We start from the raw sequence: 27,472 nt of genomic DNA on the forward strand, positions 1-27,472 counted from the left end.
ACAAACAAATAAATCCATTATTGCGCCATCATAGGTAGTCCAGCCGAAAAAAAAATAAAAAGATAGTGCTCTTGAACCAGCGCCAACCAATCAAATATTCTGCGTCAAAGTCTCTTACAGGTAAGAGGTAACTAACCACTCCTTTTTGGAGCTTGGAATTATTGTCCTCTGTCTAAGGTTTAGTGTTAGGGAGTATAGTGCAATGTCATCTGCAACGTTTGGTCTGCGACTTGGCGTTGATTGCCGTGGTGGTATCAGTGTATTAGAGGTGCATCTTGCATGCGTGATGCCAACAGCGTCCTTTATTTTTACCTATTATTTTCTTGGTCATGTTTCCAGTTTCCACAATTGCGTAGAAATTCATTACTCATCAAATGAACATGACACAATTTGGTACCAAACGGGGAGGCATTCATATTACATCTTGCCTCAAACTTCTGTTAAAGAAAACTCAAAACGCACCATCCTAATCCTACTACCACTAGTGACTAAAATGCAGAGTGCAAAACACTACCTTATGCAATCAAACACCATTCTATCATTCTAAACTCATCGCAGTGTTTTTACTGAAACAGACAAATAAATATCAATGGAATATTTGAACATCCTGAGTGAGAGTGCATCCAGATCTATTTTTCATTAAATGATTGCTGGTTACCGAGTAAAGGAAAATTTGAACATTCTAAGGGTGCATTCAACAAACAAAGTGGCAGCTACATTAAGTCCACCAAAATTAGTATGCTTTGTAAAGTGCTCTACACCAGCTCCAACACTGCTAGTTCAAAGGAAATGAGATTCTTAAGATAAGGAAATATGTACAATGCGATTTTCAACACTGCAGTTGTTTGGGTATAACTATCATGGTGCAATCCTAAGGAGGTCACGAGGATAAAGTGATGCCTTGCGGATGTTATTCAGGCCACAGAAGAGCATTACTACACGCTCCAAACCACTCCAAAGCCACCGTGTGTTGGTGCACCATATCTGAATCATCAACAAAGCAATTAGATTTTGATATCAGGTAATCTAATTTGTTGAAAATATAAATCATTCCCTCTGATAAATAGTAACGGTCGGTTAGGCAGTTGTAAATTCCATAAATCAATGCATTTCAAAGTAATTCGACATTTTAGCCAACCATGTCTATGTCAAGCTTGTTGCAAAAGTTACATAACCGGCTCCAAGTCCCGATAAAAGAAGAGGATTGTATTAGGTTTCTGACTGCCAATATAAAACTTTGTTGAATCTATGTGACATGGATCAAACCGTTATTCTTGCCCTATAAATATCTGACAAAATAGCCCCCTCTCATTTTGTGAATAGTTTTTCAGGTACCATGAAATAATTATCAATTAAGGAATCAACAAAAGATAGTGCTTTCTGTCTAGGTGGAAACAATATTTCAGGTACCATGAAATAATTACCAATTTTTAAGAGACCATTTTGTCACAAATTAATATTTCAAGGGTTAAAATAATGGTTTACTCATTTGGACAGAAATTATGTCAGCTATATTGATTTTTAGAAGTAACAATTTTATTAAAATGATATTTACTGGTGGATGGAAGCAAGAGGCCATGAAGAATACCTGAAAGAATCAATGTATGTAGATATCGTCTTGACATCAATGCCGCAAGACTCGCCCGTTTTTCCAACATTTCTGCATTGTGGACACGCTGAGCTCCTGAAATGATCTCCTCGCCTAAGGGGCACACAACTTTGAATAAAAACCAGTAACAAACTATATCTATGAAAAAGCAATGATGGCTATATGAAATACTTGCATGCTCCAAGACAACTATATCCATTTATTTTCATTTATAATGTTTAAAGACTATATAAAATATCAAGAATAAGAGGCTATTAATGTTTTTAGAACACATTAGATGTGCTCCAGGAGTTTTCAAGTGTTCTCTTACAGACACAGTATAGATGAAAAATTCAATGAAATCATTTCTTGTACCAATGAATGTATAACAAAATCTCTTAATTCTTACCTCTAATAAAGACATCAAATGAATTGGAGTATTGTGGATTATTATAGCAAGGCATTGTGTAAAATGGCCTTACAGCCAAGGGGTACCGGTAAAGGATATAGAACTCTGTGCCATACCTATAAACAAAAATTACACAACAAGTTAATCCAAAATAATAGGTCATTAAAAAGTGAAAAAATATTTACACTGCTTTGTTGTGTTTGCGTGTGTGTGAGAGAGAGAATTACTTCTCTAAAACTAGCTGCCCCAACTTCCTTTCAGCTTCAGTATTCAAGTCACCAAAAGGCTCAATCTCTACTCCAGCATCCTGTGAAGCAAAATTATTAGCACATGCAAAACATACCATTTTTTAATATTCTTATTAGTGAAGATAAACAAAATTCTGAGTGTTGAGGTAAATGATTCAACAGTTGCAAAGAAAACCGAGAACCATCTATAAGAGGAAAATAGAGAGGAAGCCTCAGCATCAATGAAGCATCCCTTAGAACAGAACACAGGGAACCTAATTAGGCATCAAGACTATAATTTCATCCTTTTTGGGGCTATAAACCCATTTTAACTTGCAAGCACACAAGATTATGATACGGACTGAGAATGAGGTCTTGACATAAATTTTCCTCAACCCCAATTCTTTTCCAATTAACAATAGGGACTCCATGACATTTTCTAATAAACCTTTGACTATTGTGAATCATGTTTTCGATGACTTTTTGGTTGAAATTAGAAATTAGAAACTAGAACAGCATAACTTTTTTCATAATGCAATAGCATCGGGCCATCGGCTGATCCACGTAGCCGGCCTAAACTAGTGGGCCAAGGCTTTGTTATCACTGTTCTTATATAATCCCTCCATGGGTACGGAGCATATGTCTTATTAAGAAAGAAGAAAGTCCCCCATTCAAAAAAAAAAAAAAAAGAAAAAAATTTGTTCATGATTTGTGAATTAGATACTAAGGAAAATTTTAAGCTTACCTTGAGCATCTGAACCCCTTCTTCATATGTAAGCCGCAGAGTCTGACGAAGATACTGCATTATTAACCGGGATATATCAGATCGTGAATAAGATCATATAAGCCTTTAAGCATTGCATTCTTATAATCACATTTTTCAACTGGTAGTTCATGGCACAAGAACTACAACATAGTATAGTTAACAATATTTACTAGAAGGTTTGATATATATAAAAAATACATTTTTTTTAAAGAAGATGCTTACCTTTAAAGGTTCAAATGGGTACTGGTGTGCCACAGCTTCAAGATCCTTCTTACAATTCTGGTTCAAGCTATCAAATATTGAGACAAACAACCTATCAACTATATCCATAACCTGCTCAAAAACTCAATATCAGTAAAACAGGTTATCTACCACAAAAATTTCAAAACCATACCAAGAAACATATGCCTAAAAGTGAAATATACCTCATTATAATGCTTCTTAATCTCCATTTCAACATCAAGACCAGTAAACTCACACAGATGTCTGTGTGTGAAGGAATCTTCAGCCCTAAACTGCTAAACACAGGACCAATCTCAAAAACACGGCCAAAATCAGCACATATTGCCATTTGCTTGTGAAGCTGTGGTGATTGGGAAGGCAAGCAGGTTGCCCTTTATAGTCCAGTCTGAAAACAGCAGCTCCACCCTCACTTGACCCAGCAATCAATTTTGGAGTGTGGATTTGGCGAAAGCCTTCAGATAATAAGAATTATCTGAATGCCTACCCAACAATGCAATGAAAAATAATGTGACCATTCAACTTGGCATCATGGGAAAAATATATTTTGTAAATGACTTAGTATACATTTATTGCAGTAACTTTAGAATTTAAAACAACCATGATGTCAACAACATGCAAATCAGGAATGAACACAAATAAGTAAACTCTTCAGAAGAAAATTCAGATGAAATGCTTTACATTTTCAACTTGAGACTGAATGGAGAAAATTCCTTGATTAGCCGGGGTTCTGAGGTCAAGTACTCTAAAGTTCAAACGTGTGTCCTGATTAACACGAACAAGTTGTTCACCAGCATGCATTCATTAACAGAACTAGTTAACCAATGGATGAAACAAATCACCCTAACAAAGAAGGAGTCAAACAGGTTGACAAAGACCCAACACCTCCAATCAATGTACCTGAAGTGCCTTCTCAATTTCAGCTTCACTTCGAGCAGCATCCTCGAGATTAATTGGTAGAGTTGGAAGGGCCCTGCTAACACAATACAACTTCCTCACTTGAATCTCTACCTAAACAAACCAAATAAGCTATAGATCCTCAACAAAAATGTTCAATTACTTGAAAAAAAATGAACTACAAATATACAAGTTAAGGAAAATAAGAGGAAGCCTTAGAGGCCATTCTACCGTTCACTAGTACAACCTTCACCAGCTAGCCACACATACTAGTATCTTAAACCGGCCTTTGGACAATTTGCTTGCAAGGGTAAATGTAATTGTCAAAGGTGTTTAAAATAGTCGGTTGATAACCAAAAAAAGGTGTTGTAAATAGCTTCTCCGACATGAATGTGAGGCAAGTGTTAAACCCTCAGCAATACAGTGACTTCCTATTTATTATCAAAGCAAGCGATATCTTACCTGCATTAATGTATAAATCATCTTGGTTGTGGGCTACAATTAGCTAGTCCTATCATTGTAATCAAGCAATTTTACCATCTCTACCATCAAAAACACGCCTTCCCTTTTCCATTCTATATTATAAACCTTATAAATATTTCTAAACCCAAAACCACTATGCAACCAAATTCAACATAGTAGTTATTAAGATTTCAAACTCAACTTCCGGAAAGAGAAAAGCTATTGTTAAACCCTACTAAATAGATTGCTACTGTCTCCCTTCATTTCTATCCAAAATCAAATCTCAGAAGGTAACTAACCTGCTGTGTGGCACCTTTGATTGGTTCAGAAGGGACCGAAACAAGACCTTCAACATCGATATTATTGTGTTTATTGTGTAAAATCAAACCATTATGTTTATTGTGTAATTGACTTAATTATTATTGTAAAATTTTAAATTATTATTATTAGACTCTAAGTTATTATTACGTAAATATTGTAATGTTGTGAAATAATTATTTTCAAAAATTTTAAAATTTAAAAGATATAAGATTTAAATTTTAGTGATATTGTGATGCACTGTAAAATGATATATATCTTTTAAATTAGTCTAATATTATGTTATATTAATTATAAGTTTATTGATTTATTTTTAATCAAATTTGTTGAGTTGAAAAATAGATCAAAAATTTTATAAAATTGAAATTTATGGACAAATTCAAAAATAGTTATTAATCTTTCAATAACAAATAATTTTTTTTTTTTTATAACTAAGTGTCATCGTAATTTTTTGGTATAAAGTTTATTAAGATCCAAATTTTATCTGGTATAGACTTAGTTTTAGTATGACCCAAACATAATATAATTTTATTGGGTCTAAAACCGGATAAAAATTTTAAAAATAGACTAAGTTATTATTTATGATTAGGTTCGAGCCAATACGAACCCGACTTCACCGGCCTCATGTGCATCCTTAGATTTTAGTAAAAAATTGATGGCAGAATTAGAGAAATTACTCTTTGATTTGTTTTCCTTAAAAATGTTTTTTTTTCTATTTGTAATATTCTTCTGAAAAATTATGAAATTAGAAAAATAATTTAATTTTATTTGTGAGTTGGAGTAGAAATGAATTGAGTTAAATTGAGCTTTAATTTTAACAAATCTAGCTTATATAGTAAATAGATAGCCTAAATTTAGGCTTATTACTTCTATTCTAGTTCGGCCTGTTCAAAGTTTGACAAGTCCACGAGTCTATTTGAAAAGCCTATTTCGTTAATTATAATTCAAAACAATAAATTTAAAAATTTTAAATTGACATTAAATGCATTCTAAATTTATAATCAGTCTTGCTAAATAGCCAAGATTTTTTGGCAACTAAGTCCAACCACGTTGTCCCAAAAACCCTATAAAAACCACTATCATTACACGCAGCGTGTGTACACACACGTGCTTCACTAAAGCAAACATATTCATCTTCGTCTTCGCATCCCTTTTTCTTCTTCGCGTTTTTCCTTTATCTTCTTCGCATTCCTCCTTCTTCTTCGCATGTTTTCTCTCTATCGTCGTTCTTTTATTGCTGTTGTTGTTGCTGCGTTTTTTCTTTTCCTCCTTTTCTTCCTAATAATTTTGCAGCATTGATTTTTTTTTTATTCCTCTTAAGATAGTGAAACAAGAATAATTATGAGAAAATGAAATAAGAAGAAGAAGAAGAAGAAGCAGCAGCAGAATATGAAGAGGAGGAAAATGAAGAATTTTAAATAATGTAGAATTTTTTAGAATAAAAATACACCGAAATTTCTTAACAAATACACATAAATTTTTTAGTTTTTACATCGAAATTTTGCTACAAAAGCACAAAAATGACTTTTTTTAATGCTGCATTTTTTTTTCCTTATTTCTTTCTTTAGTTGAATGAATGTAGGTTTATCATCTTTCTAATCATTTTACAACATTATGTATTTCTTCTTATTCTTGTTAAGAGAGTAAAATAAGAAGAAACTTGAGAAGATAAAACAAGAAGGAGAAGATTAAGAAAAAAAATTATAAAAAAGAAGAAAAAGAAGCAAAAGATGAGGAGGAGGAAGAGGAAGAGGAAGAGTTTTGAATTATGTAAAACTTATCAAAATCAAAATACACCAAAATTTATTAACAAATATACATAAATTTCTTAGTTTTTACATCGAAACTTTGCTACAAAAGCACAAAAATATCATTTTTAATGCTGCATTTTTTTTCTTTCTTTTTTTTTAGTCTAATAAATATAGGTTCATTGTTTTTATTCTTATTGAGAAAACAAAACAAGAAAAAACTTGAGAAAGTAAAACAAGAAAAAAAAGATGAATAAAAAAAGAAGAAGATGATGACAATGAAAAAGAAGAAGAAGCAGTTGCAAGACCTAGAGTAATTTATCATGGCCTAACACAAGTAGTTATAGAATGATTAACACTTCAGTACTGCGACATCTCATTAGCAAGTTAATGTGCAAGAATAATCGGATGAATTGTGTGCTTTTTGATCGGGCTGTAGATAATATTCTCCCTCACCTTGAAGAAGGAAGGGTTGGACTCTCATCGTTATGCTGAGTTTTAAATTATGTATAACTTATCAGAATAAAAATACACCGAAATTCCTTAACAAATACACATAAATTTCTTAGTTTTTACACCGAAATTACTAATGATTGCGACACACAAATTCAATTCGAAACAATCACACAAATAAGACTGAATCATGAACAAAAACACATTCAAATTAATTTTGGATCCGACAACGTCATTAATATGACAAAAATTCAACGATAACGATAATAACAACGACGATAACGATAAAGAAGATGGCGACGACGACGATATAATGATAACGATGATGATGATGATGATGATGATGATGATGATGATGATGATGGAGAAGGCAGAGGAGAAAAACAAATGAAAAGAAGAAATCAAATTAAAAAAAAAAGAGAAGGAGGAGAAGGTAGTGATGGTAGCGGTGATGACGATAATGAAAGAAAAAATAGCAACTGAGATGTTAGTAAGAAGAAAAAGAAGGGCGGCGCGTGATTTGGAAAGCGGTTATAACCATAGTTGTAAAAATCGAATCGGACCGGCCAGTTCGATCGAAAAACCGGTAAATCGGACTGGCTAGTTCGACCAAAAAACCGGTAAACCGGAACCCTAAGCCACCATGCTTCTTATTATTGCATATGTCAAATAAACCGGCATAAACCGGTTCGGTTTATACTTTAGACCCTTCAAGGAAGAGAACTGGTATAAACCAGTAAGAACCGAAGAAACCGGTAAGAACCGGTCTGTTGTGAAAATTGTCAAAATGCTAAAGCTAAGGTTCGATCCTAGAAGTTTGGGAATGCAGCCTCTTTCCCTTGCCACTAAACCACCATGCTTCTTACTATTGCATATGTCAAATAATAATTATATAGTATACATTCAATTATATAATATTATAAATATCTAATTTAATTTTATTTTTTATTTTTTATTTTTTGAATTAATTATATTTTACTTATGTGCCATTATTAATATAAATATAAAGTTCACTAAAAATTTATTAATTTGCTTGATCTATTTAAATGCTAGTATTGTGATTAAGATTATTTGTTTTGACTTTTGATACTAGTATTAAAATCTATTGATATTATAGTTAGATGACAGGTTTTATGAATGAATTGTTACTCTTATTGTGTCAAATTAATATACTATTGTAGTATTAATGATAAATTCTATGTTTTTCTATTAGTTATTTTTAGAATTTGAGACTTGATTTTTCATAAAATGTTAGTGTAGATATGTATTTCAAATTTTAATTTTAAGTTTTTTATTATTTTTTATTTTTTATTTACATGAGACCGGTTTTATCGGTTCAACCAGTGATTTATCGGTTGAACCATTAAACTAATAGCTTGACCGGTTCGATCAGCGGTTCGGTTCTGATAACTATGGTTATAACAACTTAGTTAGACTTGGTTAAGTATTTTGCTTAAATATAGAGTTTTATTCATTTATAATTCATAATTTATAAAGCTTAATTCATTTATATATTAATCATTAGCCACCTATCATAACCATACTTACAATCCATAAATTTTTTCTTTGAACAAAAAAGTTACAATCTTAACTAATTTTGACCATTAATTTTTTTTAATTTTGTTTTGCATTTAATATAAGTGAATAATTAAAAGTTTAAACTAAGAATAATACTAAAAAATATTTTGACAAACCGGTTCAACCAATTACGTAGGAATTTTTTAAAGTCTCTTACTTGACTTTTTAATTAATAGGCTTTATAAAAACTTTAAATTTGACATGTTTAATAAAACGAGTCGAATCAAATCGAGCCTAAAACAAATTGAGTTATAAGTTTTTGGTAGCCTAATTCATTTTTATCCCTATTTATGAATTATTATAAAAAAAATTGTAATTTTATGATTGTATAAACAAATTTAATAAAATTAAAATTTATAAAAATTGCTTAACTTTTTTAAAGAGGCTATTTTATAATGAAAGGGAAAAAATAATATACATTAAAATTTTAATGCAAATGTGATACAATTTTTTTCGGGTGGCATGTGCTATTTAGGACATGGGCCATGGCATTATAAGAAGCAAGTTCGAATTGATATGACAATAATTTTCATATTATACCCTATTACACTTAGAGATTCGTAAGTCTAAATATTTTTGTGAATAAAATCTAATTAAATTAGTTTAAATTTAACAAAAAATTGTTTATATAAAATGTGTGTAAATTATAAATTTTTTTTTGTATTTATCCTTTTTTTTCACATATTTTTCTTCTTTAAGTTATTTTTTTATTATTGCTATTATATTTTTTTCTTCTTCTTTTTTTTTTGATATTAGTGCAGTATTTTTTATTTTTTTGTTTAATTTTTTTTATTCTAAGAAAATTTATAAAAAAAAAGTAAAATAAAAAAGTGAAAAAAAAGAAGTTGACAACAAAAAGAGAAAAATGGAAGTTTTGAATTGTGGATAATTTATCAGAAAAATAATACCAAAATTTTTTAAATTTAATACAAGAAATTTTTTAATTTTGACACCAAAATTTTTTAATAATGACGTACAAAATTCTTAACTAATTAAAAATTATCAAAAACAAAAATATTATCAAAATATTTTAAATATGGCACCAATATTTCTCCCAACATATTTTATTCTTCTACTTCTTTTTCTTCAAATTTTATCTTTTTTTTCTTTTTACAAACACCTTCTTCTTCTTTTTCTTCTTCTTCTCCATGTTTTGTTATTAATGTAAAATATTTTCTATATTTTGTTATGTTTTACTTTAAAAATAATGGATTTTATTTAAACGAGATTGCTCTAAAATTGAATGATATACTCCTAAGTCTTAAGTAACAAACTGTCTTACAATATAATGTGAAGATAAATTCACACTCTATGTTTATTGTAGTAAAGCTTTGTATTTTATATAGCACATTTTGATTCATTTCTATTTCATTTATGTGTTTCATATAAAAAATTTCGATGTCATTTTTTTTTCTTATTTTTCATTATCATCATTATTGTTTGTATTCTATTTTTCTTCTTTATTCTTCTTCTTCATAGATTTATTTTAAAATACACAAACAAATAAATAAATAAAAAAGATAAACAAAAAAATATATAAAAAGAAAAAAACGATGTCAATAATGACAACAATAACGATAGTAGTAATGAAGGAGGATAAACAATCAATTGGAAAAAAGAAGAATGATGAAGGGGAAGAAAAAAAAAAGTGTATATGTACTGTGACTTGGGCTTTTTTATTTAAATAAATCAATAAAATAATTAATTCTCAAAATACGTGAGAAATAAAATTGGGATGAAAATACGCATGGCTATCTCAACTACAGCACATGTAAAATAGAGACTGATATAGAAGAAGAGTAGACAGTGCAAGAAAAATGAAGCCTATTTTTCTAATGCAGGACTGGCCATCGCGAAATGGCCATCTATAGTTCAGCGGCCGCAAATTGGAGCACAAACACAAATTGGGCCAACACAGTGGCGACGCCCACAAATTGTGTTGCAAATCATATTTCAAAGCGATATAAGACAAATCCTAAATTTCATTACTGTTCCATGTCATATAATACAAAACAAGAAAGACTTCGCAGTTTTGGTGGTCGTGGCAGAGTACCTGCACCAATATCTTGGCGGCAGCTCCATCGTCGAGGTCATGTCTTCGAAAGGTGCAGATGAGCTCGCCGGATATCGTGATTCTTGAGCTGCTCAAACACATTTGTTATTATATTGCGGCTTAACTTTGATACTAGATTGAATTGAAATGAATTGAATCCTAGTTGAAAAGAAAAAAAATTATTGATTTTAATAAGTGAAAAAATAAGTGAATAATAATGGATGATTTTAATGAAAAAAATTACTTAACTAGTTAACTATGTTAAATTATTGTTTAAATATTTGGGTAGAACCTACCTTAAGATTTATTTTATGAATTAACAATGTAAATTTATATTTAATATAGTTAAGTACATTTTTTCACTTTTGACTTTTGAAATAATTTTTGTGAGGACAGTTAATATTACAAAAAGTAGCTTATAAAGTATTTTAAAATACATTAAAAAGATTCTATAAATAAAAATAAAGTGATACTAGAAAATTAGGTAAATTTACTCTAGGTAATTAAGTACCTACTCTTTTAAGATGTGTTTGGTTTAACTTTGAAATCACATAAAGTAGTTCGGTTTTTTCGAAGTCTCAATTTTTTGTTTGGCTATATATTTCCAGAAATAACAAATTGAAACTTTTGTGTTCAATTGTTAAGTTTGTAGAAGTAATTAAAAAAAATTATTCTTTTTCTACCAATTTTATCTTTCCTTCTCATTTATAAAAAAAAAACATAAAAAAATTTATGTATTTCTTTTCTACTAATTTTATCTTTCCTTCTCATTTGTTATTTTTTTATAAAATTTTTAATACTCATTGTTCGTATAATCTTTTTTAATCATTTACTAAAACTTTTTTTGTTATTTTTTTATTTGGATTTGTATAATTTTTACCATGTTCTCAAATTAGTATGTAGTTTATTTACTATTATTATTTATTCTTGTGAGCGAATTGTCTTATTGCCTTTAACAACTCAATTACTCAATCAAATATAGTATTATAAATTTAAATGGTAAATAATTTGCTTTCTTAATGACTCATCTTTTAGAATAACATTTTTGTTTTTCAATTTTGAAAAAGAAAAGTATGCACAACAGATGATTCACTACTGATATGTGTCATTGTATGAGGTAGAACATAAATTCCTGTGCCGTGCTAAAATCTTCATTGATGCTGGCTAGAGAAGAACATCACATCTTGGTTTTTCCCATTGTAGAATACCTTAGTTTCAAAAGCATACTCTTCTTGTCCAAGAGTGTCTCCAATCTCCATTCTATATCCTTAACACTTTCCATCCTTCCATGATAGAGGCATGTAAACAATACATTCCAACTATGACAGAAATAACTGCCAATGGAAACTCATCAAGTATTGAATTATCTTAAATCATCTATCCCCAACTATTATACATCTAAAACTGGTTCCTTAGTCTCAAATGAATCATCTGATATTTGTTTAGATTCCATGGTTCTTGCATTGGCGTCCTGGTTGAATTGTTCATCAACTTCCTCTAACTCTGAAGTCTCTTCTGATGTATCATTGTCATCTAAGTCCAAATTTGGTTCACCATTCAACTTTGCATGCTCATTCCCTTCTCTGTAGTTGCCTTGGTAAGGTTGACCAGACACCTTAATTTTTATACGCCGTCCTCCTTTGACGTATCTATATTTCCACCTAGGTGGTGGATATTTTTGGTGTATCTTCTCATATTTGTCCAACATGCCCACCTCCTTAAAGACACCTCCAATCACTTGCACGACAGTCAAATTAGGATGAACACCAAGCTCCTCCATATCAGCAAAAACCTACAATCAGATCATGTCTGTTTCAGGGTGATATTTGGTGGATATTTAGAGTGTGAATATTTTCTAGCAATTAGCTTGTCTTGGTTATATATACCTCTTGAATTTTATTTATCTTCTATTCTTGTAATTATCATTTCTCTTTTGTCTGTGATAAATTTTCTCCTCCTAAATACATTTCACCGGTTGAACAATATCCTGGAATTCAGGAATTTCATGACTAGTAAGCAGTTTATAAAGATGCAAATGATTTATATAGACATAAAATCACAAATAAGAATAATACCTCAAACATCTTGTCATACATGCCTCTCTTGTAGTAGATAGATATCATTTTATCAAAGAATTTACGAGGCAAGCTTTCCATATACTGCATTAATAGCTTCGTCCAAAGCTCTTCAGCTTCATCGATTCGATCATCTTCTGCTAATGCATTCAATAATGTGAAATAGCTTCCCATAGTCCTACCTTGACCTTTGCTTAACATCCACTTTGTTACCTACAATTCCATAGGTAATTTGCATATGCGGGAACTAATTTAGCCAGATCGAGTATACACAGCAAAATAAGACATTAGAAAGTTAAACGAAACAAAAATGAAAAGAATAAACTCAAAATAAATTAAATAGCTCTGGTTCCTGAAGACGACATCCAACAACTTGTGGAATACAACATGAATGAAGACAAGGGCGTTAAGACTGCGTTTGAAAAGGAGACTAAAACTGAGAGACTAAGAATGGAAGACAAAGGCTGAGACAAAGATGACCGTCTTTCGCCAACAAACACAATACTGAGTTCCAATCTTCCTGTCTCAGTCCCAGTCTCTGAAAACAAACAGTACCTAAAAGTTTACATGAATAACATTTCTTTGTTTAAGTACCTGTATTACCCGCTTCCACTCTTGTTGATCTTCTAGAGTCTTGAGTGCCTTTTTCATAGTAATTAAAGGGAACTCTAATTCCCAAGCAACATAGGAATCAAGAGCACCATAAACTTCCTCTTTGACATTTGACAGCTGCCTAATCTACACACAAGACACACAGAGACATTAACTTTCGCAAGAATCCAAATCACCTAAGAAAAAATCAATCAGAAATTTTCTACTATCATGATTATCAAGTGAGAAGAAAAAATTGGAACATAAATTAAAGATTAAACTACCATTTCTAACTATGAAACTTTAAATCACTGGCAAATTTAACCATGAATGGACGAAACTAGTTTTGTACCCACGAAAGATGGTTTATGCGACAAACGTATTCAAACTTCAATTTTTATTCATGCATAGATTTGTCAATATTCCAAACTTCTAATGGTAGAAATCAGAATTTTTCGTCTTTTGTACAAAATTAGTTTCCTTTATTCATGGTAGATTTGTCGACATGCTGAACTTTTATGATAGAAATGGCGTTTATCCGAAATTAAATTAAGAACTTACAGTCTCAACAAGCTTAGCAGCCTTGTTAATGGTCCCAACTCTTTTATGGGTCTTCCAAACTCGTGGATAGCGCAGCCTTGGACCTTTTGCAGCACACACCTGAAATTACAACAAAAGAAATTCAGACAAAAAAATGTTTGAAGCTGGAAGAGTTTGCATATTTTAACAATCATAGTAATGTCACTTCCCAAATCTTACCACAGTGCTTCGTGTGCTTGATGGAATTTCCATTGCTTGAAATGTTTTAGCAATAAGTAAAGGAGAAACTCTCAGTGCATGCATCCTGAAGAACTGTCTTTACAATAGAACACTGAACACCATAACAATAAGAGCAATTCCGCTCATTTCAGTTTCCAATATAACACAGAAAAAGCATCAAGAAAAGTGAAAGAAATAGCATAATTATCAGAATCGAACCGGTAATTGACCCAGTCATACAACCAGGTCACTGGTTCAACTGGTGGGTCACTAATTCATCCGGTTAACCCGGTTATAATTAAATAAAAATGTAAAATTATAAAATTAAAATCAAAAGTTAAAACTTAAATACATGTCTTCACAAACATATTAATAACAATTAAGTGTCAATCTTTAGACATAACTAATGATGCTAAAAGAGATAATAATCTAGTCACTGGTACAAAATACTTTCTCAATTTAAATAAACAAGAGAGAGAGAGCAGAAAATAACATAATCAGTAAATCAAATTCAAGGGATGATCTCAAAGTCGCGTCTATATCTTCATAGGACAAATTTGAAGCTTGACCAACATTTTCTTCATTTTGATATGCATTTATATCTACATTTGTGTATTTTTCACAAATCAATACCAAGAATAATTCATAATAGCAACTGAGTTGTGATGAAGACATTTTTAAAATTCTAGCAAAAAAAAAAAACAAACAGAGAGCATGGGAACAACAATTTAACTGAACAATTTTATTCTGAGTTGTAGAGAGCATAAACCGCATTTTCAACAACAAATTCAACTATGATAATTTTCAGCAACAAAAGATTTAGCTCAAAAGATGATTTACAGATTTACAGCAACAAAAAATTGCCTAAGTAATTATTTCAGCAAGACAACAAATTCAACAAAGTGATGATTTTCGGCAACAAAAAAAAAGTTCAATGATATTTCCAGCAACAAATTCAACTTTTAGCAACAAAATCAAGGTGCAGTGATGAATTACAGGCTGTTCAACTATGATAATTTTCAGCAACAAAAAGTTTAACTCCAAAGATGAGTTACAGCAACAACAAAAATTTGGCTAAGTGATTATTTCAGCAAAACAACAAATTCAAGATTCAGCGATGATAATCAGCAACAACTTCAACTCAGTGATGATTTTCATCAACAAAAAAAAATTAGCTCAGTAATATTTTCAGCAACAAATTCAACTTACAGCAACAAATTTAACAAATCCTAATTCAGTAACGATTTACAGCAACATTTAGATCAGCAACAAGGCAAATTACTTGATTAGCAATTCAGCAACATGAAAAACTACAGGGAGAAGGGAAATTTGGAAAAGAGAGAACTGGGGAAGCAATGATGCTGAGACTCACCAACGGTCCACGGTCCACGGCGACGACCCCAAGGAAGGTGACGAAGCAAGGGACAACCACACGAGTTGCTTCTACCGCCGGCGACGAGGCGCCTAGGGAAGACTATGAGATGTTGAGACACCGGCGACAAGACAATGAGACGCCGGCAGTGTGACTGAGACGAGATTCGAGTGAGACTGAGAGGCAGAATCGAGAAGAGACAACCACGGACGACGAGCAGCAACAAACACGCAGAGCTCGAGCACTCACTGGCGGAGGGAGGCGCGAGCAGCCGAGTACAAACGGAGGAGGGAGGCGAGCCGTGAGCACACGACGCGGAAGACCCGGCGAAAGGCGGTGACGGTGAACCGTGGTGAGCTGAGAGTGAGAGAGAGATGGGGTAGGGGTGTTCATGGGTTGGGTGAAGCCGGGTTTAATGTGATCCAGATCCAATTCTGGCCCGAAATATATACCCGACCTATTTGTTTAAACTGATTTTGGGGTTTAACAAAGTGCTCTAATACCATGTCATGATACCACTCATCCCAAAAGCTTCAGCTGATGGAAAAATGTAACACTAATGGTTATATCTCTAATATTCTATAAATCTCCATTGTATACATTGTACAAATATTCCATTGGCTCCTCATACTTTCCCTATTAAAAAACATATTATAAGAAATATGCTCCATTTGGGTTTGGAAGCATCAACACCCACACCTAATCAGAGTTCTAATAATAAAAATCAACACCCACACCCTTAATCAGAATTTTAATAATCAAAATCAACACCCACATCTCTAAATTCACAAATTCTGATAATCAAAATCTCTATTCCCTAACGAGAGTATTAATTAAACAATAAAATTAATTATTTACCTGAGAAGAAAACCGGAGAAGAGAGAGGAGCAGAAGGAGCGGGACTAGCAGCGCAGAGCAGTGGCGGGGAAGTAATAGAGAAGAAGACGACTGGGCCAAGCAGAGAAGCGTAAGTGGTCACCGAGAAGCAGGGCAGCACCGTAGGTCGTCAGTCGTCGGACGTCACCGTCGTCAGTCGAACGACGAGCTTCGCCAGTGACTGGTGTAAGACACGGAGAGCTGAGAAGACGAGGAGGGGAAGAGGGTGCGACTGCGTGCTGGGAGTGCGTGGTGCGTGCTGGGAGACTGGGAGTAGGAGAGAAGACGAGGTCAGGGGTCAGCGTGGGGAGTGGGGACTGTCGGACTGGGGAGTGGGGACTGGGGACTGGGGGAGTGAGGCTGAATGGCTGAGGTAGGCAGGGAGCCTGAGGGCTGCATTGTTGCGTGTACACCCCCGCCCTATCGTTAAGGTAGTGTTTGGTGCAGGAACAGAGATAGAGACTAAGATTGAGAGACAGAAATTAAGAGATGGAAATAAATTTTAATATTTTGTTTGGTGTAAAGTGAGAGACAAAAATTAAAATAAGAATGAAACTCTAATTTGATAAAATTGAAATTAATTAATTGAAATGAAGGTATTTTAGGTATAAAATATTATTAAAGTTTCAGTCTTTATCTCTAAAAATTTTAGTCCCCTATGTCCATACTTTTTGGAGGTACTGAAATACTGAAATTTTGGAGACAGACAGAAATTTTAGTACCAGTCTCTGAAACAACAAATATGATACTGAGTCTCAGTCTTTTAGTTTCTGTCCTAATATCTCAAAACAAACGTTGCCTAATTGTGTAATGTGTATGATGATCAGCCGGGTCTGGGTGACCCGAGCTATGGCTCGGTCCCGATTTTACTCTCTTTTCAGATTTTATTTTTTCTCTCCAGATCAACTTCAGCTTACTTCAGGTCCGGGTCTTCATCGTCTGAAATGCTTCGGTTAAATTGGTAGGGTCGAGCCGAGTTTTAATGTCCACAAAGGTAACAGCAATGGCTTGATTGAAGAATCAGGCTGTGAGAGTGGCAAGGGAATGGTTATCAAATCCGAACCGGATCATCCGCTTCGATCAAAAATCCAATAAATCGAGCCTTTAATTGGTTCGAATTAACATTCAAACAGTACAAGTAAAGGAATAGGTCAAACTTAAAAAGTTTGGTCTGAAGTGCAAACCGAACCAGACCGATTAGCCCGCAAGATGACTCAAATACCAATTTCAAAAATTTGCTTTGTTAGGGTTCGAATATGGGAGTCCGAGAGCATAAAAGACTTTTTAACCACCAAACTAAGATACCCTTTAATTTTATAAATGCCTTTTTATAAATATATTATAATTTATTAGATATATTCTAATTAATAACTTCATCTTATCAATTCTTTTAGTCATGCAAAATTTAAAATTTCTTTACACTTTTGTCTTTTTATTCTGATGATTAATTTTTATATTTAATTTAATTGAATTTTTTATTTTATATTTACTCACTTAAATTAATTATTTTTATTTTACATAATTATTAAAAAAATTAAATGTTGTTAAATATTTCTAAATTAAAAAGATAAACAAGAATATTTTTATTAATCATACCATAATTTTGATATTGATAATTATGTAAAATTTATTAATATTAACTCTTTTCAACATATATTTGATTAATATAATTAATTAATAAATGATTGAAATATTAAAATAACTTAATTTTGTATAAAAAAAATTTATTATAAAAGAATTAAATTTTATATAATTATTTAATTATAATCGAGTTAACCGGTTCAACCTGTGACTCACCGGTTGAGCCAATGATCCGATGATCCAGTAGTTTGACCGGGTTGATTACCAGTTCGATTCTGATAAGTATGGACGAGGGAAATAAACACTGTGACAGAGAAGAAGAGAGAAAAAAGCAAAATTGAGAAACAGTGACGACGAAGGGAGTGAGGCTTGACGAAGAGACGACGAGAAAGCGAGAGGCGCGACAGGACGACAGTAAGAGGAGAGGCCGGGATTCCAACGCAGCAGCTCCACGGCGGAGTTTCGAGTGAGGAGGGCCGCTCCATGATTGGCAGCTGAGCGAGGTGCAGCAAAAAAGCAGAGTTCAGAGAGCGTGAAGCTGTGAGAGCCGAGAGAGTATATTGATGGGATTAGATCAAAATTCTAAAACTAGACTGACCATCAAACTGTTTTAATTACTAGTTTATTAGTCTAACTGGTTTAACCAAAAAATTGTTTTATAATAAAATAATAAATAAACATACTAAAACATAATTATAGTCTAATATAAACTTTAAAATGTCATCCAAATTTAAAATATTACGTCAACTAAAGTCTTATGATCTTATCAAAATACAAACTCAAAGATTAACAAAAATTAATAAAGATGAACACAGTTAGTCGTAATAAACAAGTAATATTCTCAAATTCATAAAAATTTAAATATTGAATAATTTATAAATTGTTTAATAATAATATTAATATTCTCAACTAAATAATTTAATTAATACACAACCCCAGACATTATTATTCATAAGAAATTATGAGCAACAAATTCACCTAAATTTCTAATGCAAAAAATTTTCACATGGATTTTATAAGGTTCCTGAAAAAGAATGATTCATTCTATTAACTAGTCACAGTGAATAATCGGTTCATACACTTCTCAAAAGTAGTTCCGGATCATTTACAAAATATCAGTAAATAATTGGCAAAATTCATTAACTATGACAAAGTTAACTTCCCAAAAGCCTATACTTCAATTAATTTAACAATCTAAGCACAATTAAGCATAATTATTAAAATTGAACCAATAATTAATTCGATTATATGATTGAGTTATTGAGTCACTGGATCAACTGGTAGATTACTGATTTACCCGATTGATTCAGTCATAATTAAATAAAAATAATAAAATTATAAAAAAAATTAAAATCAAAATTAAAATTTAAAATATATGTCTTTATAAGTATATTAATAACATTACGTCAGTAAAAATAATTATCTTATATATTAATTGTATGAATAGTAATTCAAAAGAAGAGATATAATAGAATAACAATATAAAATATTTTATAATGTTAATGTATCAAAATTAAATTATAAAAATAAATAAATACAATATTATTATTGAAAAGCAAAAATAATGTTTTATAATATCATTACTTTAATATGATATAATTATTAGTTTTTTTTGGATGATAAGTATTTGGTAAACAAAAAGTATTGTTTTTTAGTATATATATATATATATATATATATATATATATATATATAATAAAACTAATTTATTTAGCTCTATTTTATAATAGTAATCACTCTTTTATTTAATAAAAAAAAGAAAAACAAAATTCGGCCCGACGGACCGGTCCGCCCCCGCCCCGCCAAAACTTACCAATTTGGTAGTGCGAATTCGGCGAATTTTTTTAATTTGGTGGACTCCAAATCCTAACCTGACCCGTCTTTTTTAATGGGTTTAGCGAGTCGGCCCGACAGGATCAACCCATTTTGCCATCCCTGACAGAAATCATCTAACAGTGTTAAATAATGTGTGGTTTTATTATTTAGCTAGTTAACTATTATATATTTATAGATAACCGTTTGTTTGAATATTTTCAATGATACAAAATTAAATTGAATTTTATTAAAAATTGAATTCCAAATTAAAATTGAATTTCACCGTTTGGAATGAATTATAAAATTATAGAAGTAGAGTTGAATTCCAATATTTAAAATATTTATCAAATAAATTAAAGTTTTATAATAAATATCTTCATTCTTTATTAATATAATATTATATTTAAATAATAAATATATTTATTTATTAAATTATACGAAATAATTAAAAAAATTATTTTTTAATTATATTTTTTTAGTTAAAATTTTTTACCTCTTTTAAAAAATAAAAAATATTATTTTCATCTTCATAAAGTACGTAGAATATTGAAATTAGAGTCTATAATTAATAAAATTATCTACACAAAAATAAATTAAATTATTTATTAATAACTCGCAAATATTTGAAATCAAAATTAAAAAAATAAATTCATATAATATAATTATTTATTTGTCAAAGTAAAAAATACAAAAATATCACTCAAAATCTACTTTAAAAATTACAAGAACTTTATGAAACTATTAGGCATGAAACAACCTAACTTAGTATTCAATTATCCTAAGCACAAGTCTTTTGGACATCCAAAAAAGATATCAATAAAAGTAGGATGCTCAACAAGCCCTTTAATAACTTCAAAAATTTATCATCTTATACATCCAAGTTACGAATTGCTTCAAATAGTTTGGAAGTCTGCCAAATATATATAAAATTTTGTAGTGATAATAGCTTGTGCAATTTTTTCATTGCTGCAAAAACTTCTTTAAGTTCTGATAAATTTTTATCACTTGCTTTTCGTTTTTTATTTTTGGAAGACGAAGTATCAGCAACAATTTTTATCACTTACTTTTTGTTTTTTATCTTTGAAAGACGAAATATCAATGACACATGAAACTTGTGTAGTTGGAGTTGCTCGAACATTCTCATTTTCATATTCAAAAATATTAAAGCTTCCAAATGAATCTCATTATTCACTTGCATCTCGTCAATATCATTAATATTGATGTCCTTCTCATGTGACCATCTTCATAATCTTTCTTTAGCAGTCCCACTTCGATATCTAATTACTATATTTTTCTCATATATCTCTCTAAGAATATCCAAGTGTAAAAAAGTTTTCTTTTAATCTGTCTCAGTTTAAGAATAGATTGAAAACAAAAGAAAAAATCATTATAACTTAGTATATATTTAGAACATATACGTACAAATGCTATCAAAAAATTAATATTAAATAGAAATGTCATACATATTTTTATTAAAGATTTTCATACTTCTAAAGTAACCTCAATTGTTTTAACAATTTTATTCCATCCTATTCTACGTTTGAATACTAATTCTTTCACTAGTACCTTTTAATTTGTTTCTTGAGAATCTTTAAACGATTTTTTACTTTGCTCTTATTAATACTTAAAAAAAAAATTCATTAATCTTTTCTATTTTTTTTATAAGCTTTTGCTAAAAATGCTCTATCTTCCTTTTGTCCCTTATTCCTTTGTTTTCTGAGAACTTCAAGTAACAAACCATCAACGTCTATGGTCCATCTAAAATATGCATTTAGTTCATTTTCTCCTTCAGCATCAACAACTTTCTAAATATTCATATTGTTACCTATCTTTATATTCATAAAAAATGTATATCATAAAATGCACTAATAATTAAAAATATGATATGTTAAAAATAAACATCAAACGATACATAATCTAATGGTCATTGTATAAACAAGTAATAATTCAAATGATACATTAAACTCAAGTTTAATACAAAAATACTTAATAATATAGTCTCTTAAAAAGACTTCAAACTCATTCAATATATAATCGTTTCACATTTGTGCGGCTACAGAGTCTCTCAAAATTTCTCTCATTCGTCCATCTTCACTTCTAACAATTTCAACATTTGTAGAATTTCATTCAAGCACACTATTATTGAGATTCCTTTCAACTTGTGTAATAAGTTCTTCGTATGGATCAAAATTCATTAAGAAGTTATACAGAATACAACAAATTATAACAAATATGCTCACAATGTCTATATCATATCTAGTCATCTTTACTATGATAGGAAATCTATTTTTCACAATCCCAAAAGTTCTTTCAATTACATTGCGCAGTGATAAATGTCTTAAATTGAATAACTCTTTTAGATTTTCAGGAAGGTGTTGGAATATTCTTTTAAATAATATCGAGTACTTCATTATAAAGTGATAAAATCAAACCTCAGGAGATATCCAGTATCTGCTAAGCAGAATTTACCTAAAAATAAAAGTTAAACTATTTACTTAACTAATACTAGAAGAATGTTTATTAAAAATAAAAAATTATTAGAAAATTAATACATTGAAGAACAATTTGATTATCTAAAATTTGTGAATCTGAAGCCAAGCCTTTCCACCCAAACATCACATAGAAGAATTTTAAGTCAAATGTACAAGCTGCCAATACATTTATTGTCGAGTAACTTTTTCTTTCTCTATATTTTGACACATCTTCTTTTGAACCTTTAATACGAATATGTGTTCCATCTATAATTTTATAGCACCGACACAATTCTAAAAATTTTAACGAAAATGAGTGATATGACCATTTGAAAATACAAAAAATATATATCAAAATAATGAATGAATAATTTTATTTTTAAAATATGGATAAAACCTTTCTTGACAAAGATTTTTTTATGGAACAATTATACAATTTGGTTGAACGAAAAATTAAACTTCAAATGTTATTACAGCTTTAAGAATTTGGTGAAAATGATAACGGGTTGTTTCAGTAGATTGACGAAAAATGAAGCATGTCTGCATGGAAGGGAAGAAGAGTGGAAGTGATGTTGGGAGGTGAAAAACTTTGATGAAAGTGAATGAGTAAAAAGAAAAGTAATTGAGTCACATGAATAATTTGGACATTTTACATTTTAAGTGAAATCCTAATATAATGAAATTTTAAATCAGACTCAATTAGATAGGAATTAATTTTAGGAGAAAATAGTGGAATTGAATTCCATTTAAACTAATTTTTTTTGTTTCAAACGATGGAATTCAATGCTTGTGGGAATTGAATTCCAAGGATTTTCAAACAGCCTGTAAATACCTACTCTTTATGAAAGTTCTCCTCCCACTAGTGCCTATTGTAATCTGCTACATAAATGAGTAGAAAAAAAAGCTTAATTTTTGAGCTTCAAACTTAGTCCAATGTTCAAATATAGCTTTCTCTAACTTTAGTGCTCATATCGTCCTCTATAGTAATTGGTTAAAAAATATTGCAGTAGCATTGCAACTCATGCTTTAGGAAATATTGCAATAATAGCCACTTATGCTCTCTCTTATTCTCCTGAACTGAACAACCTTTCACAACACAGTGTGAAAGAATTGAACGCTGAAACTGGACCATCTGAAGACGACAATGACAAGAAAAGAAAGAGCTTGGTGGAGAAGTAAAGAAGAAATGGCATTTTTTATTGGCTTTAACAAAAATCGATCAAATTTTTAATTTGGTTTGACTGATCACTTTTTGGATTCTGTATCAGCTTTGAACTTCAATAGTTTTACTTGTAATTCTTGTAATTCGAATCAGATCAAGGTTATATAAACCAATCCAATTAATAAATTGATAGAGTGACTGGTTTAATAGTTCAACCAGAATTCAACAGTACAATTAAATATAAAATAAAATTATTAAAAATTTAATATATAATTTCAAATATTTAAATTTAATATTTTTAAACAAATAAAATTCAAAATTTTACAATTTCGCATAATAATTATCTATAATCTATCATTAAAAGTTCATAAACAACTTCAAATATCAAAATTTATAACTAAATTATCCATCTTTGATCACTTTGTGGTTGTTCCATCTTCAATATATAGCCCCAAAAAAATTATCCATAAAAAATTAACTCAGACAAATTAATTAAAAAAAATTCAACGGAATCCTTCAAATTAAACACCAACTATTATTTTACGAAATCAGCAACATTATTTCAAAAAAGGGTAAATTACCAAAAATGTACTCGAATAATTTTATCACTAACAAAAATACACCCGAATTTTGCTATCGACAAAAATATCCTCAAATAATTTAAAAACACGACAAAAATATCCAACATTAAATATGTATTTCTCAAAAAATGCTTTACATATTGAATTTTGATGCGATTTTTTGTAAGTATGATTAGAAAAATGAGATATTTTTATTTTTAAAATTTGGTGATTTTTTGTTAAGTATATATTTTTTTGTAATTTTTTAAAAGTATTATTAGTTGTTGAAGAAAATCACAAAAAATATATACTTAGAAAAAAATCACCAAATTTTAAGGATAAAAATATCTCATTTTTTTAATCATGTTTGCAAAAATTGCATCGAAATAATTCAATCTCTAAGATATTTTTGAAAATACATTTTAATGTTGAATTTTTTTATCACATTTTTAAATTATTTGAGAATATTTTTGTCGATAACAAAATTTGAGTGCACTTGATCTACTCGTGGCCAAAATTCTATTCTAAAAATAATAATTGGCAATGAAACAATTAAGACTTTTTTTTTCTTTTTCAATCTTGATAAGAATTTTTTGTTTCATATATTTTTTCTATTATAATCCTATTTAATTATTTAAATTTCATGCAAAATTGTAATTACTCAATATTTTATGATACAAATATAAAAAATAAAGTATTGTATGTTTTTTTATTTTAGAATAAAATTTTTTTGTAACAACATAACATATTACTCCTAAATTAGCCACTTTTATTATTTTATTATTATTGATATTTTCTTTAAATATGTCGCTCTTTTTCCATCAAACTTAGCAATTTACTCGTACATCTACGCAGGTAAAATAAATTGGACCATTATAAAGTGAATGTAGACTATATTTAAATGATTAATTGGTGTAAAAAATAAAGAAATACCATTAGTGTTTAAAAAAATAATGTAGTGTAATTTAATATAAAATAAAATATTATTATTTTAATTTTTAACGATTGAGTTAAATAACAAAAATTTAGTGTATTATTTATATTTATATTTTTATAGCATCATTTATGAATAATAATATAATATAATACTTTTATAATATTTTTTTAATAGCAATTTTTTTACTTACTTAAAAATTTTCATATATTTTTAAACAATATCAATATGCCTTTATTTTTTACCCAAATTCATTTGTTTTTATTTTGTTAATGGACAAGAATAGTTATGAAGAGAAGGATTTTTCCAAAAAAAAAAGTGAGTAAAAGAAGTGGAGATGAAAGATAAAGTGTGTATGTAGTTAGATATTTGTAGAACAAATTTTTACTTCATGACTAATAAGCACACAATTTTTTTTGCGAGGTTTCAATTTAGTGGTAAATTTGACTAATGAATAATTAAGTTTGTCATTGTTATTTAATATATAGAAGGCCGATATTTATGACAAGTGTATCGAATGACATATGCTTAATAGTATTTATTTGGTATGATTTTTTAAATGTGGATCGAGACTTTTGAGTCCGATAAAAATAGTACTTAAAAGAGATTTTAACGATCAAATTAGTCTAGATTTAAGAAGTATAAAAATTATAATTAAATAATATATTTTAAAGTTGTATTTATTTATAAATACGAGATACTAAAATAAAAATACAGAGATATAAAATTATATTTGATAGATAAAAATATTATATTCAAAAATATTGAATTAGTATATTTTGTGTCTATTTTAACAAAAAAAATATATTCACACTAATAACAAAGGACACAATTTATTTTTTATTTTTTATTATTTTTATTAATATTTTATAATTATATTTTTTCTCAAAATTTTAAATTAAAAAATAGAATAAATTAAATTTTTATAATTATTCTAATTTATTACCAAATAAAATATAAAAATACTAACTTTTATATATTTATTTTTTGTGTCTTGTTTTCAGTATCTTGTTTTATTCTTTTTTTAGAACTAAACGAAGTCTAAAGATACGTTTGGTTTGTGTTTTCATTTTTTATTTTTATTTTCAGTGTATTTTATTTTTTGAATTTTGTGAAAAAAAATAAAAATAATACAAATAATAAAATTCTATTTTTTATTTTTATTTTTTATTTTCACATTTTTTTTATAAAATTCATAAAATAAAAAATATTAAAAACAAAAATAAAAAATAAAAATACAAACTAAACACTTTCTAAGGCTGGGTTTGGTAAAGCTTTTTCAGGAGGTGCTTGTGCTTTTAAAAAGCACAAGCACGTCATTTTGCGTTTGGTAAATTAAAAAGCTCAAGTGCTTGTGCTTGCGGCTTTTAAAAGTTAGGGGTGCTTTTGAAAGCACCTAGGAGGGAGCTTTTCAAAGCTAGCTTATACTTACCAAATTTTTTTCATTTTCCCGCACATATTTCCCGCTATTATATTGCCATTAAAATCTTCATATATTTCTAACTTCTCTTCCTAACCTTCATAAAATCTAACACAATCTTCATATATTTTTTTATTTTTCAACCTAATCTTCACAAATTTCAACACAAATACATCTCTATCACATATTAGGTATGAACTTCTATCTATTTATATTATTTTTTTTGCGTTAATTTTGTATTTTTTCAGTAGATCTATTATCTTTGTTTGTTTTTTTCTGTTCTTTGAAACGGGAAGAGGTTGATGAAAACCAATCATAAAATTTTTTTGCATGAGCATTAGTCCAAATTATAATAACAACATGTATATACATATGTAAATATAGATATATAATCATAAGAGTAGTTTATTTGAGATATGTGTCCCATTTTTTATGATCTGTAAAGGTGAGTCAATATACATAGGTGGGTAATGGACGTACCCAGTACTAACATTGGATTACATACAAATTTTATGATACTTATATAAAATTTTAAAGTTAAAAAATAGAAGAATTTATTTATTATATTTATGTTTATTATGAATTTTTTATTTTAATATTATTTTATTTTAAAATATTATATAAAATTTTAAAGAATTTGAAAAAAAAAATTATTTTTTTGTTATAAACATGTTTATTATAATTTTTTCAACTTTTAAAAGCTGTTTTACCAAACACAATTATGGTGCTTGTACTTATTAAAAGCCATTTTTAATTTGATTTTACCAAACGTAAGTGCTGCAGCTTTTAAAGCTGTCTTTTAAAAGACAGCTTTCATAAGCTACTTTTAAAAAGCAAAAGCTTTACCAAACTAAGTGCATGTTTGGGCGCCATTATTTTGTTAAAAAAAGATCTTTTTTCAATAAAAAAAGATCTTTTTTAATTTTTTAACGTGTTTGGCAAATTTCTGGTAGTAAAAGTAAAAGCACTAGTAAAATCAAAAAAAGATCTTTTTTGAGAAGCTGTAATTTACATCTTTTTTTAAAAGATCTTTTTTCCTTAAAAAAAATATATTTTTCATGTAATAAATAAACAAAAAAGTATTTTTATATTGTTATACCCAAACATAATTGATAGA

At 29.4% G+C, this 27,472-nt stretch overlaps 1 protein-coding gene and 1 pseudogene across 1 annotated transcript; both read right to left on the minus strand.

The window, feature by feature from the left end:
* Window positions 1-613: 613 nt before the first annotated feature.
* LOC130962524 (aspartate--tRNA ligase 2, cytoplasmic-like) lies at window positions 614-10,841 on the minus strand (annotated as a pseudogene).
* Window positions 10,842-11,754: 913 nt separating this feature from the next.
* LOC130961760 (pentatricopeptide repeat-containing protein At4g21190-like) lies at window positions 11,755-15,933 on the minus strand. The gene is made up of 6 exons (XM_057887757.1): window positions 15,537-15,933; window positions 14,165-14,276; window positions 13,967-14,065; window positions 13,409-13,552; window positions 12,815-13,027; window positions 11,755-12,531 (listed from the first exon to the last, which is right to left on the minus strand). Exons 2-6 carry the CDS (start codon window positions 14,246-14,248, stop codon window positions 12,130-12,132), a joined length of 942 nt encoding a protein of 313 aa, XP_057743740.1. The 5' UTR covers window positions 14,249-14,276; window positions 15,537-15,933; the 3' UTR covers window positions 11,755-12,129.
* Between the last annotated feature and the right edge of the window lie 11,539 nt (window positions 15,934-27,472).

Source organism: Arachis stenosperma, chromosome 2, assembly GCF_014773155.1.
Source record: "Arachis stenosperma cultivar V10309 chromosome 2, arast.V10309.gnm1.PFL2, whole genome shotgun sequence".
Classification (NCBI taxonomy): Eukaryota; Viridiplantae; Streptophyta; class Magnoliopsida; order Fabales; family Fabaceae; genus Arachis; species Arachis stenosperma.

Excerpts from the sequence above, each read along its gene's own strand:
- LOC130961760 (XM_057887757.1), bottom strand. The coding sequence starts at position 14,248 with ATGCATGCACTGAGAGTTTCTCCTTTACTTATTGCTAAAACATTTCAA. Across the intron at positions 13,553-13,966 it reads CTGCTAAGCTTGTTGAGACT|ATTAGGCAGCTGTCAAATGT; the intron begins GTAAGTTCTTAA and ends TCTTGTGTGTAG. Across the intron at positions 13,028-13,408 it reads AGTGGAAGCGGGTAATACAG|GTAACAAAGTGGATGTTAAG; the intron begins GTACTTAAACAA and ends ATGGAATTGTAG.